The sequence below is a fragment of the Muscardinus avellanarius genome, assembly GCF_963383645.1.
Source record: "Muscardinus avellanarius genome assembly, chromosome: 3".
NCBI lineage: Eukaryota > Metazoa > Chordata > Mammalia > Rodentia > Gliridae > Muscardinus > Muscardinus avellanarius.
This window is the reverse complement of record NC_137788.1, coordinates 60,941,691-60,959,586: the sequence shown is the minus strand read 5'-3', so window position 1 is coordinate 60,959,586 and position 17,896 is coordinate 60,941,691. Positions and strand designations below refer to the sequence as shown.

General features: G+C 35.0%; 1 protein-coding gene across 3 annotated transcripts in view; it reads right to left on the bottom strand.

Annotated features, from left to right (window-relative positions):
• Positions 1-17,896, bottom strand: part of LRRC7 (leucine rich repeat containing 7) — a gene marked incomplete at both ends in the record, with an annotated part of 413,422 nt that overhangs the window by 304,240 nt on the left and 91,286 nt on the right. For all 3 annotated transcript variants that reach the window (XM_080692757.1, XM_080692758.1, XM_080692759.1), the window contains one exon: positions 16,514-16,716. In XM_080692757.1, the coding sequence (XP_080548883.1) occupies positions 16,514-16,716 (203 nt within the window). The remainder of the gene's footprint in view (positions 1-16,513; positions 16,717-17,896) is intronic.

The window sequence follows — 17,896 nt, the reverse complement described above, 5'->3', positions numbered from 1 at the left end:
ACAGCAAAGTTGCATTGTCACCGAGAAAGTAAAAAGTAGTAAAATAGTTCTCAAGAGAGAGAAAAAGAGAATGAATGAATATTGGTGTTTTCTCTAATGTCTAACTGGTCAAGATTTAGTCCTGTTTCAAGTTTGTTGGAAACAAGAAATTGCCTCTTTGCGTAGAAAAAGTATCTCTAGAAACTTATTAAAATTTAATTTCACATAAGTTTTGCAATAAAAAGTATATGCAAAAAAATTCTCTCATCTTACATCATTGTTAATTACAAAAAAGGATAATTTCCTTTCTGAATGTGGTATTCTTCATTTCTCAATTTATCACAAAAAGCCTGCTTTTCTGCATTCTTTATGGTATTGTAGCTCATGGCAATTACTGACATTTGTTGAAGGTTTATATTTGGTTTCATACTCGTGTTTTATATAGATGACGTTATTTAATTTGTAACAGTGATAAGAATTGCCACAGGTCAGTAGATGACAACACGGGAGGCAGGTAAAAGGACCCTGCAAGTTAGGAGCTATCCTTTCCATTTTACCAAGGGGAAAGCCCACTGCTGTGAATTTTCTCCTAGGTGGGCTCAAATCCAAGGCTGCTGGCCCCTAAGGCTTTAGTGCTTCCCAGTACACTGAACATTTCACTCCCAACTGCTCTTTGTCTTTGCAATTAGAGGTTTTCTTGGAGTCTTGGAGCTGACCTTTGAAATTAACGAATAGTATCTAAAAGGCAATAAGTATAAGCTTACATTATTTTTATCCTTTGCTTATCTTCATTTCCATCATTTTTGAGGACCTAAGAAAATATTTATTAAAATCTCTGAAGTCTAGTCCAGAGTCTCTTAAGTTTTGCTATTGCAGTACCTCTAATGGTAGAATAGATTGAACATGATTTTTTAAATCTTTCCAAGCCAGATGAATTTTGCATTTGATTCTGCAAAATATTCATCTTTATCTCTTAAAATTTTTTTTTTAGCTAACTGCCATTTTTAAAAGATGTGGCACATTTATGGCATAGTGGATCCTAACTCATGGTCTCAAATAGCTCTACTATTTTATGGAAGCAAATGTTCAAATGTTGGTTCCTTTCTCTTTTTATCTCTCCCTTTCTTTCCTTCATTCCCCTTCCTTCCTTCCTTCTTCTTTCTATACTGGAGATTAAACATAGGGGTGCTCTACCTCTGGACTATATCTCGGATCTTTTTAATTTTTTAAATTTGAGATAAAGTCTCATAAAATTGCCCAACCTAGCCTCTAACTTGTGATCCTCTTACCTCAGTCTCTGAGTTCCTGGGCTTATAGGCATGTGCAAACATGCCTAGCTCACATAGTGATTTTACTTTTAGAGACCAGTTCTTTACAAGTTTGGCCTCATGAGCACTGTGAAGTACTCCCATGTTTCAGTAAAAAGCAAAGAACGGCTGACTTACAGGACTCTCTGATCAATATTGGGATCATGAAGCTGGATGTAGTGGCACACACTTGTAATCCCAGCATTCGGGAGGCTGAGACCAAGGATTGGGGTTTGCAGACAGCCTCAGCTGCTTAGTGAGGCCCTCTGCAACTCAGTGAGGCCCAGTTATTCTTTATAAAGAATAAAAAATAGGGCAGGGGGCGTAGCTCGGAGGTCGAAGGCCCCTGGGTTCCATCTCCAGACCCGAAAAAAAAAAAAAAAGAAAGAAAGAAAGAAAGAAAGAAAGAAAGAAAGAAAGAAAGAAAGAAAGAAAGAAAGGGATCTGAAGTAGTTCTAAGTCAGACGGGGTATTCTACTTATGGCAGTGATTTGGAATCACTTCACAATGAAATCAGCCTTCTGGGAACTGATGGAGGATTCTTTCTCTTGAGTCTAACAAACTATAAAGGTACATACTACAGACTAAGAATGAAAATAAATAGCATTAAAACATGTAATAATCAAGTACCTATTATAGGAACCAGTGAAAATCATAGCATAAAGTTATATATCTTGATGGAATCATATTTTTACTTTCATGTCATTCTTTTTAATTTTTTTCATGTGCTCAAATGAAGCTTTATAATTTACTCAAGCACTGGACATTGACTTTTACCAGTGTGACACAAGGATTATTTTCCAAAGGCCTAACCCCAAACCTAAATATCACAGTGTGGTCAGATTTAGTCATATTAATTAAATGGTTAATCCTTTGTGGTTTTTTTCTCTTTTAGTCTAATATTTTAAGTTTTATTTAAAAAATTTCCTCTCATTTGCTTTCTGTAATCCCTCTTCCAGAGATACTTGTCTAACTATTTTAGCTTTTACTTTTTATATTTTATTCTTTATTTCTAAATAATGTACATGTATTTATCATTTCTTATCAATTGTATCTATCTCATTTAATTGTATCCTCTTCTACCACTACATCCATCATCACTCTCTTTTTTTCTCATCTTCCCAATTGGCAGTCAATTCTGACCCTAATAATGTGTATTTGCTTATTGTGATTGTGTTTTATTTGTGTATTTTTTGTGCAGTTGCTTCATTTTAATGTAGTTTTCTATATATTTTTCCTTAATTTTTTCTAAGTGCTCAAATAGTTCTGACAAAGGGTCATCAATTTATTTTCAAACCCAAAGTGCATCAAATAAATTACAAGTCCACATCTTATTCTAGAAGAAACTCATTCCTGTATCCTATGTGGCCGTGGTCAGCTCTGGTTTGGGGAGATTGCGCCCTCAGTGTGATGTACACCTTACTTCTACGCCTGCTCCTTTGAAGAGAACTAGACCTGAACTCCTGACCTGAGTGCTTGCATCTTAGATTCTATGCCTTCCTTTTGGCTTACTTCTATATATTCTTAAAGAAACCTGGAAGTTACTTGGGCTCCATTTTGTTCTGTAGCCTGACATAAAGACATCAATCACACAACAAAATTCAATACATTTCGTTTTCTAAATGCCTATCTAATCTGTGTTCGTTGTTCCATTTCCAAGGTCATTACCCTGGTCCAGGTCATCATTAGTTTCCACAGATTCCTACCAGCTCCGTGTACCTGGTCTGCCTGCCTTTGGGGTTAATCATTTTACAATCTTTTCTTAGTGCATCTAGAACTATCTTTCTAAAATACACACGTGATCTTACTGCATCCCAAATATGCCTTTAAAATAAACTTCCACAGATTGTAGGATAAAATCTGAGTTCCCTATTTTAGTCTTGAGGTCTTTATAATCTCTCCAGCCTCATTTTCCCTCTCCCACACTCTCTCTTTTGTACTATATATTTAAATAATACTGAATTTCTTTTAGTTTCTTAAACATGTCTCACAATCTAGAAATACTGATTTTACTTTTCTGGTGGATTCTTACTTATCCTTTAGTCTCAGTTACAATGACATTCCTCAGGAAGGATGCCCCACTGAGTGTTCCCAAAGCTCCTACCACCCGATCCATTATACCAGACAATACACTGGACTGTAACTACTTGTTCAATGTCTGTCTTTCTTGCTACAGGGTACATAAGTAACTGGGCGTGGTGATGCATGCCTGTAATCCAAGTACCTGGTAGGCCAAGAAAGGAGGTTCACAGGTTTGAGGCCAGCCTTAGGAACTTTAGGAGCCCCTTAGCAGCTTAGTAAGGCCATGTTCCAGAAAATAAAATACAGCTTACGCTGTATCAGAGGTAGAACACCCCTTGGTTGGATCCCCAGTAAAACACACACACACACACACACACACACACACACACACACACACTAAATCTGTTCAATGACTATTTTCCCAGTGACTAGAAAATTACCTGACACATAGAAGATACTCAGTTTTTAGTGAAAAATTAATGAATATCCATATTGGGTTGTAAATTCAATTTTCTATGAGAGCTAAACAGGCAATTTCAATGTGGAGCTGGCTTGTGGGTAATCTGTGGCAAACTAGGTATGCTCAATCTAAAGAACCTAGCTGTTTCTCCACTGTGAATAAAAATTTTAACAATTAGGGATATGAATCTCATTAGAGATTTAAGTTTTTTAAAAAGATAAGTCATGAATCTGTGTGTGTGTGTGTGTGTGTGTGTGTGTGTGTGTGTGTGTAAGATAATATTTTATAGGTTGGCTACTAACTCATTTAAAAAGATATGCTAGAAGCTGGGCTTGGTGATACATGCTTATAATACCAGTACTTGGGAGGCTGAGACAGAAGGATCACAGGTTCATTGCCAGCTTCAGCAACTTAGTGAGGCCCTGTGCAACATTTTTGAACTAAAAAAATCAAATAGGGCTGGGGGTGTAGCTCAAGGTAGAATGCCCACCCAACCCCCAATATGGTAGGTTAAGCAATACCAGGATGTTTGTTTGTGATCTTTGGACAAATTAGATTCGTACTTCTAATCCTAACACGGTGAAATTCAGACCTATGTCTCTCACTAATTTTTGGACTCTATAAAAATGTTGGGCTGATGAGCTGATATTTCATATTTTGCACCTAAAATAGTTTGTCATGTTTTTATACATAATAGTTCCTTTTATTATTTAATAATATAATTTTGCCAGTTCTCTAGGATGAAATCTTCTTATCTCAATTTTGTCTTTTTGTTCTTTTTTTTTTTTTTTTGGTGTGTGGTGCTGGGGATTGAACCCAGGGAATTCTACCTCTGAGCTACACCCTTAGCCCAATTTTTTAATTCTTTGTTAGTAGCTAAGGCTGTCCAAAAACCCAGATCCTCTTGTCTTAGCCTCCCAAGTACTGGGATTACAAGTGTACACCATCATGCTTGTCTTGTTCTTCTATAAGTCTAGTCAATTGCTAAGTTCTAGAAGGCTTTCCCTCAGATTAGAAAAATAAAAACCTGAACTCGTGAGTAATAAAAACTTAGTTTCTATTATATAGCCTTTGCCATTTTGTAATGGCATAATTTTTGGTAATTCTTTAATTTTATTGTGTTTTGATGTACTCAAAATTTAAAATGTGGACAATAGCTGGGTGTCGTAGCACAGGTCTATAATCCCAGTTCTTGAGAGGTTGACACAGGAGGATTGCAGGTTTGAGGCCAGCTTCAGCCATTTAGTAAGACCTTGTTTGAAAATAAAAATAGAAAGGGCTGGGTTGTAGATCAGAAGTAGAATGCCCTTAGGTTCAATCCCAGAACAAATAAAAAACAAGATAAGGGTAGTGAAACGTACTTGTCAGGGTTGCTCAAGAACAAAAGAACTACTGAATGCCCAACACACCATGGATGCTGCATTTCCTGCCTTTCCCTCTTGACTTTGCTTCCCCATCTGTCTTCTATTCAGTTTCCACTGTCAACAACTGGTCCAGCCCTGTAACCCAATTCGACTTTAGGAGAACTTACCTCTGCATCTCTTTCTCCCAAAAGAGAGAGAAACTCTCTCTCTTTCTACCCAAAGCTTCAAGAAAACACTTTACAAAATATAGCTTATGTATACATCAAAACTCCCAATTCCTTTTATAAATGACATTCTTCTCTCTATATATAGTTTCATGCACTCCACTCCCCTATTGTAAGATCATGACTTGCCATCCTTTCTACTTACTCACTGACTTTAGCATTCCTTTCACACACTGAGTCCTCTATCATTTGAACCAAATTTCAATATCCATCACCTCCCTCACCAAGTCCTATTGACCATTGCTATCTGTACCCATATTCCCTTCTTTATTTCAAATTATAATGGCTGCAGTGTATCTGTTTCTCTCAAAGGCAGCCCTTTCATGTATTTGGTAAAATCCATGTCCCTTTGCATTCAGAACATTAGTCTCATCACCATTTTTCTGCATTTAGTTTCTTTCTCTTCTCATTTATTCTTTTGAGTGAACACATTTTTTAACATTATTGATTTTTATAGTATTGGGGATTAAATCCAGTGGAATTCTACCTCCAAGCTACACCTCCAGCCCTATTTTATTCCTTATTTAAAGCAGGGTCCCACTAAGTTTTGGAGGGCCTAAGTAGCTGAGGCTGGCCTCAAACCTGCAATCCTGCTGCCTCTGCCCCCCATGTACTGGGATTACAAGCATGTGCCACCACGCTTGGCTTAACATAATTGATCTTAAAATTATGATAATAAAGAGTATCTTGACCTCGAACTCTTCTTGTCTCATTTCTCTGCCTTCCTTCATAGCTAAACCTTTAGAGATGTCTGTGTCCATCGCTGTCTCATCAATCCCTCTCAGCTGTGTTTTTACCTGATTACTCTTACCAAGACCCCTGCTCCCTTTCCACATCAGTAGATACACAGCTGCCTTTTCTGCTTTCTTAGTATCTCAGTCAAACTCCCAGTTTATACCTCCTCTTCTTCAAATATTTCCCATTTTTCTTGACTTCCGTGCCAGCCCTTGCTCTCTTCCTATATCCTCAACAACCCTTTCTTCTTGTTTTCCTCCTTCATCAATAGCAATTTATTTTTAATTCCCTTTCAGATCCTAATCTCCTATCTCCCAAATCTATTCCATTAGCAAAGTCTATTCACTTTACCTATAAAACATAGCCTGAAAACACTTCTGCTCTTCAGTATTTCCAATCAAATTGAAGCCTTGAACATCTTGGCTGAATAACTGCAGCAGCCTCTCATCTTGGTCTCTAATCTTCACTTGCAATGTAGTGCTATTGCAGCTAGAGAGGTAGTTTTAAAGACACACGTAATATCACATCATGTTTTCTTAAAAATTCTCTCTGTAACTTAAAATAAAATCTTAAACCTTTCCTCACTTACCTGGACCTACCTGACTCATCCCCACCATCTCTCCCTCCAGCCTTCCCTACTGTCTTCACTACATCCCCTTATTCTTTCTATCCATGGCTCCTTTTATTTCTTTGAGTATCTAGAGAAAACATTGCCACATTCATTTATTTAGACTGTCCCCTCTGCCTAGCACATCCTTTCTTAGTTCTTGTATGAGTGATCCTCCCTGTAACTTAGAACAAAACATGAAAGTCACTCCTAAGGACATATTTACTGCCCTTTCAACCTAAGGTAGGCGTCAGTAAATTGCTTGGTTTTTGTTCACCTTGGAATTTCCCAATATCCTGACATTTTCTTTCTTTCTTTTTTGTTATTGGAAATAGAAATCAGGGACATTCTACCTTTAACCTACACCCCAGTTCTATTTTTTATTCTTTATATTGAAACAGGATCTTACTAAGTTGAGGAGGGCCTCACCAAGTAGCTGAAGCTGGCCTCGAAACAGATTCTCCTATTTCAGCCTCCCAAGTACTGAGATGACCAGCATGCACCACCACATCTGGCTTCTAACATTTTTTTGTTAAATTGCTAATTTACATTCTCTGTCTGAAGCAAAGTAGATTTTGTGAGAATAGGAACTTTTTGGTTTTGCTCAAATAATGTATTTCTGGCACCATGAATATTGTTTACATATAATTGGTACACAAGAAATGTTTGTCGAATGAGCAAACAGATCACTTGATATCTTTTAGGGTTATTTCAGGTTTAGATTTTAGGTTTTTTCTATAATTTCCCAAAAGTTTGCAGTAAAATTAATAAATGGATTGGTTAATCAGATTTTAATAAGATTTGCTTTAGGTAAATGAAAGCATGAGTATGTTTTCAGTTGAAAGATTGTAAAACAGTTCAAAAAATAGCTGGATATAATACTGAGATTTCAGTTACTCATTGACACTCCTAATAATAAAATGTTGTAAGCAAAATTAGAAATCTAATAAGAAAAATTATCTAGTACTTTCCACAAGGAAACTATGATTTTGCTAATATTTCTTTCATTTCATCCTTCCATTGGCCTTAGGAGAGTCTTCCTATGGTACTTATTTATTGAAAAGAAACTGTTCACTTGAGTGCCAGAATAATTGGAACACAAGAACAGATATAGAGAATGAGGCTTCAGGCAAGAATGGAACTCAGTCAGATTTTTTGATTATTTATATATCACTTATGCATACATATGAGAAAGTTTTATTCTGGATGTGGTTTTATATATCCAGAAAAAAGAATCCTACACTTTTTGCACTGGAAGCAGAGTAATATTCCCTAGATATCTGTGAGGAAGTGAGAGAGTTAAAAAAGGTTATTTTTTCACCTTTACATGAACTTAGGATCTAAGAAGTGCCCTCTCTAGATCTATGTGGAAGTACCTGCCTAATATGCCAGTATCATTGGCATTCCATGTTTATGGAAGACAAACAAAAGAATTATTGTCAACACAAAATTATAAAATGATACAACTTTATTCAATAGGTAGCAGTTTTTATGTTCTGGATTTGCAAATTTAGGCCATATTTAATCTAGAGCATTCCACTTCGTATTACTTGATCAATGCAATTGGTTAATCAGCAACTATAGTGATATACATAGTTTATTTCACTTAAAAAAGATTTCTTTTTAGTCATAGAGAAGAAAAAACAATTAATGATCATTCAAGCTTTGATGACCTAAAATTAAAACTGTGAATTAGCCTCTCAAAATTAGTCAACCTACAATTTTCCATCTGTAGCTCCTTTGAAAGTATTAGACCTCTAACAAAATAGACAAATGTCTTTAATTTCAAGTATTTCTGCTTAAAGATATTAATAAAAATCTGGCCTTAGAGTCATAAATATTAGGTAGCAAATATTAGCAAATGAAGAATCGATAAATTTGAAAATATATAATATGTAGAATATTGAATGACACTTCTTTTCTGTTTATTTGCTTGCTTATCTGGTTATTATTCCCCTTCTATTAAAACCTTGACCTTCCTTTTAACAGCATCTCTCATTGGATATTGTTTGGGGATGAAGCTGAAATTCTGCTCCATTTAACCACAAATGTTGTGATCAAATGGAGGTCTTTGAGGTTGCCATATTTTTCAGAGCAAAAATGTATGGTCTAGATTATCACTGTGCTGTTAATTCTGAGCAGTAATCTAGAACTCTTGGCTCCTGCCATTTTTCCATGTAAAATTCTTCATGCATCTCTTACTTTTACAAGCCTTGAAAATATTTCCAATAAATGCTCTTCTTTACCTAACATTTTAGGTTGGTTTTCACGGCTCAAGGTACATAAATTTGACACAACTGTAAATCCATATTAAATGGTAAATCCATAGCCGACTAAAGTATTTGTTATTGTTTTCAAGAAGCAAATCGACTTCATTGAACAAATTATCTTTCTTATTAAAACAAGCCATTTCTCTGAACTCAAGAGCTATAGATCACTTTGCTGTTTTTAAAATACTTTCATATGGCTAATATTACTTAGTCTTCACCACAATTCCAGGAGGGGGCAGGAATGAATTCTTTAATATCTACTGCAGATGGAGGAGAGAAGGTTCCAAGGAGTACAGCTATCTGGAGTGACATGATATTGTGCAGCAGTTATATATGAATAAAGTATACAGAATTTGGAAGAAAAAAATGGAAAAGAGTGAACTATGTAAGTAATAAACTGTGGAGGCCCACAAATTACTCCATTTTGACCTAACTCTCAAGATCAGCACAACTTTCTTCTATAAATTGTTTTTAAATGAGAGTTTTTCTCTCTGTGTTTGTATATGTTCAGATAATGTTACAAATTTTCCTTTCCTTTCTTACTCTGGCCTCTGCCAAAGATCATATTCTGTAAAATAATAATATAGCAGAGGAAGCTATTTATGCTAGTGTTCTATACTAATGATAAAGTATTTAGGCTCTGTGTTAACACAATTGAACTCTAGCTCAATTAAATTGAATTAGAGTTCTCCTAGGGACACAGCTAAGCCTAAAATTTTGTTTAGAGAGGACAAGTGGCAGTGGTGGTGGGTGTTATTACTTCGTATAAAAAAAGGGAACCCAAGTGTGGTGCATACGTATAATCCCAGTACTTGGGAGGTAAGACAGGAGAATCACAGGTTTGAGGGCCTCCTCAGCAATTTAGCAAGATGCCCAGAAACTTAGGGAGACTCTCAGCAATTTAGCAACACCCTGTTTCAAAATAAAAATAAAAAAGATCTGGAGGTATAGCTCAGAGGTAGAATGTCCCTATGTTTAGTCCCTACCACCAAAACCAAAACTAAAACCCTAAAATACCAAGAATCCTTTAAAAAAAATGCAATAAAAGGGAAAGGGTTCTCAGGTGATATCTGAGCAGAAATATGGAGGACATAAAGGAGCAAGATATGATGAAAAGGAACACCTGGCAGAAGAATGATCTAGTGTCTGAGAAGAAAGCCTGGCTGCTTCACACACAGGCTCAGCCTAAAGAGCTGCTCAGGTTGTCACAGCCCATCTCTGGTCATTATCGTGGAACTGTTTTTGCAGGCTGCCTCCCTGCTTGACTCAGTGGCACTTCTGTTGTTGATTTTCTTTCTGAAGACTTGGTAAGGAGTTTTCTTTTTTTATTTCTTGGGTCAGTGACTGCAGCCAGGCCACGACAAAGTTTCCATGCATCTAGACCATCCCTGGATATGAGATGGAAATAATAATAATAATAATAATAATTATTATTATTATTATTATTATTGTTGTTGTGTGTCTTGGATGATCAGTGCGTTGGCTGCATAGCCCCACACAGTGGCCATCGTGAACTAGTGATGCAACAGTTTTCCTGCAATACTCTCCTGGACTTGGCTTTTTAATTTTATACCCAGGAGAAACAACTGCAGTTATAAGGTTTATTTTTTTTCCTTGTAATTCTTAGCTTACTGCCAAAATTCTATATTGGATGTAATATAGTTATTACATATCCAATACTCTTTTCATTTTTACTACATACCTACCTATATGAAATTGAATTTCAACAATTCCTTAATTAAAACAAAATACCCAAATAAATTGGCTACTGGAGCTTACTTCATGTGTACTATCTATATAATGCCCTAAACTGATGGATCTGTATTAAGAAAACAATGATACATATGTGCTATGAAACAATAAAAATTTATAATAATGTTTGTGAGTTTCACAAAGTGTTATATTTTATTGTTAAAAGCAGTACGTTGTATTCATATAAGGAATTATTATTTGTCAATAAAAAGGAATGAGGTACTGATCGAACCTACAAGATGGATGAACTGAAAAACACTGTTCTTAGCACAGAAGCCACTCACAGAAACCCTATGTTTCCATGAGATGTCTAGAGCAGGCAAATCCATGGAGAAAGAAATACAGAACACAGGGACTTTGGAGTTACTGTTAACCAGTAACTGTGGCTTTTTGAGGAGGTGATTAAAATGCTCTAGAATTAGACAGTGGTGGTGGTTGTATAGTTCTCTAAATATAATAAAACCATTGAATGTACTTTTTAAAAATGTATTTGATGGTATGTAACATATCTCTTTAAATGTTTTATTTAAAAAAGACTATATAAGTTTACTGCCTGTCTTTTCTTGTGGCGGGATGTCATTTATTTTGTGTTTATCCTCGCTACTTTTGACTGTTGAAGCACTATTTTATTTTATTTTATTTTATTTTATTTTTTTTTTAACAATTTTTTTTATTGAACATAAATAGTATACATTTACACTATATTTGGTGCCCTCTCCCCCCACCCCCGTTTTCTCCCCCCCCCCCACCAATGGTTGGCATGGATAGCAAAACTGTGGGAAATACACACAATGGAATTCTATTCAGCCATAAAGAAGAACAAAATTTTATCATTTGCATGAAGCACTATTTTAAAAATAAAATAATGAAAATCATACAGGAGAGCTTAATAGTGTTTGCTTAGCAAAATAGAATGTTGCTTTCTACCTTCTTCTGGACTTTGAAATCCAGCCTGGAATCTACTGATTCAGGTCCTGCTGAGACAAAGAGTTCTGAAAATGCCATCAATGTGTCTCCAGAAAACGAGCAAGTTTTAAGGATGTATAGCTTAATATTCCAGTTAATATTTGTTTGTTTGTTTTCCCTGCTAATTATTTTTAAATATCTCTGTGATTTACCATTATCATTAGTTTTTCGTGTACTCTGAGTTTTATGGACACTGTGATAGGAAGCTGGAGCCTCATCACCCTTGATAGAGAAAACAGCTAATCTGAGGTCTTTATGCATAAAATGTTCAAGACCTTAAATAACAAATATATGCAAAGATTAGAAACTCCCACGATTCACTTTGAAACTGCCACACAGTACATGCTATCTCCTTTTCTTATGTTCACTAGAACAAACAGTTTTTGTAAGCTATGGACGCTTAGATCAGATACATGGGAAGGTCACATTCCTTTTATCTATGGAGTTTTTTTTGCCTCATGATCATAAGAAAATTTCCCAAATTTCTACAAATAGTTGTCTCAACTCCAGGGAAAACACAAATGACTTCTAGTGAAGTGTCAGCAGCGTGTTTGGACTACTACTTTGCTTTTTAAAGTGTAATATTTGTTTATCTTCAATTGTCCTCTTCCTTTCTCTTTATATCATTTTTTGCCTATTAGTTTTAACAGTCTTCTCCAAAAGGATGACTCATGAATATCCATGTCCAATTCTGACCTTTCTTTGAGTTCTACTACAGTTTGTTCCTTGTTTGTTGGGTAATTCTACTTGGTTAAATGTTTTTATTTTATAAACCAGCATATAAAACCAAACATAACTCACATACGTCCAAAGGAAAATGATCAACTGGTCAAAATTATGTCATTATAGGGAAATGTATGGAACTGGAGAACATTATTCCAGGTGAGATTAATCAGTCACAAAAAGTAAGAAATCGAATATTCTCTCTGATATGTAAAAGCTAGGGAGAAAATGGGTCATAGGAGGAACTCTAGATGAAGGAGGGAAAACTGTAAAAGAGCAAATAAAGAGGTCTAATTGGGGGTAATGGGAAGGGAGGAAGAGGGAAATTCCCTAATGTACATGATGTACATTTATAAACATACCAAAGCCAATTACTAACAAGCATGAGAAGGAGGGAGAAGGAAAGAATGAGGTGGGAACTGGAGAAGGGCTAAATGAGTGATGTGTGCAGGTATGCCTCTATCATCTTGTACACCATTAAGATGAATGATTACAATGTACCAATAAAAAAAATCTAGAAAGCATATCTTTGAAAGATCATCAAAGAAAATTGGAAATTTGTCTTAGAAAAAAGAACTTCAGGACAAATTCACAAATTCCTTTAGCATATTTGAAGAATTAAGGCATGATGGACACATATTTCTTCACCCAGGGAAGGCATGCCTTGCATATCTTTGTATTAATCTGTGTTCCTACTCAAGTGTTGGGTGAATAGATGAATACACAGAGGGAAACATGACTGACATACTGCAGAACTTTCTAAAAACTAGAACTTTCTAGTGATACAGTAGTCTGCATTGACTTAATTTATTTTCCATTGAAAGATATATTCATGAAGAGGTTGGATACTTATAAAGAAAAAATCAGTAGATATTTATACATTGGGTGAAAAGTTGAATTAGTTCTAACGAAGGGTTCTAGAAGTACAGTGGTTTCTGCCAACACTCATGAAATACAAAGCAAACCTGTTCAGTTATCTACTAAGATTTTGACTTGTCATTACCATAGCACAATCTTTCTTGTCCTGACTAATAGTCTTTGGTGATAGTTGTGAGTAGGATTCTAACATGCCAAGGGAAAGCAATTAATTCTTCCAATCTTAGTTTACCTATTAGTAATAACTGAGAAATAAATTAATTTCTGAAGTTTTATCTACTAAAAATAATAGAATATTGTGATTTTGTGGGTCAAGAAAATTCTCTGAGGAAGTAGTGGTTTAGCACAAATATGTTAGGATATCTGGTTCAGGTTAAAGAAAGAAGAAAAGCAGAAACCTATCATCTATTATGAGCAAGGAATTGTTTTCCTAGAAGTTGTTTTAGGAGATTTTTGTATAGAGATGAGGTAATGCCACATTTTTTTTTTGATACTTAATACCTAGAACTATTCTCAGATGTTTAAAAAAATCTCACTTTTGTTAGACTCAGGTATTTATCATGGAGATCTTATTTCTCTGTGATTGGAATAAATACCAGTTATTGAATATTTTTCTACTTCCAGGTATTCCTCATGCATTATCTAGGGAGAGATCTCTTTGCTTCTTTCTTTCCTCCCTCCTTTCCTTTCTTTTTTGTCATCCTTTTATCTATTCATCTTTCCCCTTCCTTCCTTCCTTCCTTCCTTCCTTCCTTCCTTCCTTCCTTCCTTCCATATATCTCCTTGATTCTTTAATCTATCTACCCACAAAAGAAAATGCTCTTTTATCAGTTTTGCTAAGAAAGAAACTGAGGCTTCTAGAAAATAAAATGATTCCCAAACTCAACCCCAGGTTTGCATGGGTTCAGTACTCAAGTTTTTAATTTCTAAAATTTTTTTACTGTAAACTTTCAAATGAAGAAAGCTTTGAAAATATGATGCTTCAAATTTAGACCCATTCTCTTTTAGATGTGGTTAAATTGAATTTATCAAGTTCACCCCCCATGTATTATAATTTTGGTTGCACACTGGCTTTTCCAAAATATATATTCTCTTTCTTAAAGTATTTTTTCAGTTTTAGGAAATTTCTCTGCAGGTTTTCACCTTGTTGCTTTGTCCATATTTGCCTTCCCACACATTTCCTATATAATATACATGGTTACATTCTGTTCCTCTGTCTCTACCTCCCATGCCAAAACTCAAAATACTGTGTAATGAGCAGATTTTTAAACATATACTTTCTTGATTAATTAAACATATTTTAGCATTTGCCTTACAAAGTCTTTTTCATGGACCTAAACAAAGATTTTAATTTCAGAAGAGATTGGCCTAAGTGGCTATATTTAACCAATAAAAACATAGGATGCTGAGTTAAATATGAATTTATGTAAATAGAACTATTTTAGTATAAATATGTCCTGTGCAATAAATGAAACAGAATTATATTATAGAATGAATGACCTATTTTTAATCTGAAATTCAAATTTGATCAGATATTATTTAATTTATCTGGCAATCTTAGATTCTCATGACCTAAACACACACACACACACACACACACACACACACACACACACACACACCAAAAATCTCTTTATTTTTCTCAATTAGAACAAAATACCCCATTTATCATTTGTTTTTGATATTGTACATAAAGTTCTCTGTGTTGTTCCATCATTCAATAACAATAATCTGAGAATTGAGTGAGTGGGAGTGACCAGGCATATCTGTGTTTGGGGAAGCAAGGATGGATAAGCCCTCCTAGTCCCTCTGCTCCTGGAAGAGGCAGCCCGTTTCAGTTCAACCTCTCTTTGATGTGTGTTCCTGGTACTAAGCAAGGTGAGCAACATTTTTAGGCTTTAACCAGCCTCCTGAAGGAAGATCCCATATGATCTTTCGACAACCATACACTCAGGCTGTCAAAAACAAAGTCTATTACGTTTGAAGTACACATTAGTTTTCAACTTTGAAGGATTATGTAACCTCAATTCATAATCCTAAATTAAAACAATTCCTTGTAATTTGTTTTGATCAGCTCATTGAAATCTCAGATTCTGATAATGAAGTTCAAGTTTTTATTGTGGAAGATTATAGTTTTCTGGTTACTGAATACTTAATAATTCTTTTTTAAGATAAGCAATAGAAATGTAGCAAATAACAATTTTTTCCAATTGAGCTGCCTAAGATCTTTACAGGTAAGTGCCATGCTGACTACTTAATCTAAGTGGTTTATTAAGGTGATTGTTGGGATCCACTGATTTTAGATTGAACCTCTCTGCTGTGTGGCTTTGGTCAGCTTTAGTTAATCTCTTTATCATCCAATCTTCTTTGTAATGGAGAACAGGGCACAGGAAATCTGGTTTTCTTTGCATAACACAGTGTTATAATGGCAATATGTCTGTGAACAAAGTTTGATATTTAAAATTTTTGGTTACTATTTTTACTAGTGATATGCCCCATAATTCATTGCTATTTTTAATAATCAAATATTTGAAAATCCAGAAATCCAGGAATAAAAAAATATGTTTCACATGACAGTACTGTGTGTGTGTGAAAGCATTTATGAAACCTAAATATACAGTCCAAGGCTTTAAAACCATGCCACCTTGAAATACAGCATATTAATTTTCAGTTCTAGTATAGAGTGTAACATTGTCACTTTTTTTTTTTTTGCTAAACATAGCTATTGATCTTAACCCTCCAATCTGTATTTTTATGGAGGCCACTTTAAAATAATATGGCATTATGCATAAAATGATTTTCATTTCAGTTTGTTATTAATATATCACATACAATTACAAATGGAGTATTATTAAAATATAACAAAAACCCAGGCATGGTGGCACACACCTGTAATTCCAGTACTTGGGAGGCTGAGACAGAAGCATTGCAGGTTTGAGGCCAGCATCAGAAACTTAGTGATTTCCTCAGCAACTTACTGAGACTTATTTCAAAATAAAAAATTAAAAGGGCTAGGGATACAACTCAGAGTAGAGTGCTTCTGGGTTCAATCCAGAGTATCAAAAATTCAAAAAAAAAAAAAAGAACACTCAAGGAAACTGGATAAATCTAATGATTTGTCAACTACCCAAATAGAAGATCATATATTCTCGTATTACCATTAATCTAAGTCTTTGGAAATTAGGAAATAAGTATTTACACAGAATGTTTAAGGTTGTCAAAAGTTACCTTAGGTAGCTCTTCAATTTGATTGGCATCTAAATACAGCTCCTCCAATGTCCGCTCAAAGTTGAAGACCTCCTTGGGCACCTGCTGCAGGCTGCAGTGGGAGTAATCTAAAACTGAGATGATCTCTTCCTCACCCCGGAAACATCGGCACGGCACCAGACGGCCGATGATTTTCCGTTTGGTGGTCATCTCCAGGCACTGCACTAGAGAGAAACAGAAAAAGAAAATGAACAAAACTGCTTAATCTGTACCTTTCAGAGATATTCTTAAAATAGAGCTTAGAAATTTAATTTGGGTATATATAACACTGAATCTTTAAACACCCTTAATAGTATGTGAGATAGGTTTTATTTCAGTTTAACAAATTGGGATCAGAAAGGTTCAGAGGCTTCCCGTCATTACAAGCTCTGGAACAGCCAAAATCAGATAAAAATTCAGTCCTGAATCAATTCAATGATATTATGCTTAAATCTTCATTTGAAACACAGATTTATAATATGTTTTTAAATTTTCTATACAAATTGCAATGTAGAAAATAAATCTTCAGAGTGCATTGGAAAGTTCATTTTCTCATTTCTGCAAAAATATTTAAATTTTATGACTCCTAATATGGCCCAGAACATGTAATCTCCCGCCTTCTTCAACCCCACAGTAATCCTTTGAGAACATGTCTCTTTCCTCTAGTCTGCTGTGGTTGCATTTTTAGATTTTGATATAGCTGTCATCCAGGGATTTTTCTTACTGTGGTCCTCTGACTCTTATCGTCTCCCCTGTGTTTTGCCTTCTGTTTTCTGGATTCCATATATTTTTCTTCCCAGATTTATTCTTTAAATTTGGTAGAACATGCCATCCATCTACTGGCTGGGAAGAGATTTATAGAAGGTACAGTTTTTTTTAGGCCTTGCATGTCTGAAAGGGCTTTATTTTACTCACAAATGATTGAGATTTTGGCTGGATATAGACTCCTAAGTCAGAAATATGTCTCCTTCATTTGAAGGCATTTTAATTTATTGTATTTTCTAACTTCTAAGAAAACCCAGTTCTACTCTTCAAAATTCTGCTTCATATCCAATCTCCCCTCCACCAGAAATTCTTAGAATGTTATTTCATCCCCAGTCTTGAAAATTCATGACAATATGTGTTTGTGTGGTTTTGTTTTAGTTTTTAAATTCATTGTCCTGAGTGTTTAATAGGCTATTTCACCATAAAAGCACTTATCTTGCATGCATATTATGTGATTATTTAGTTGGTAGTCTTCCTGTTCTTTTCTACATTTCCTATTAGCTAAATGAGAGAACTATCTCTTAGATTTATCCTGTAATTTAGTTTATTCATTCTCCTACACTTTTCATATCTTTGTCCTTTTATTGTCTATTCTGGGAA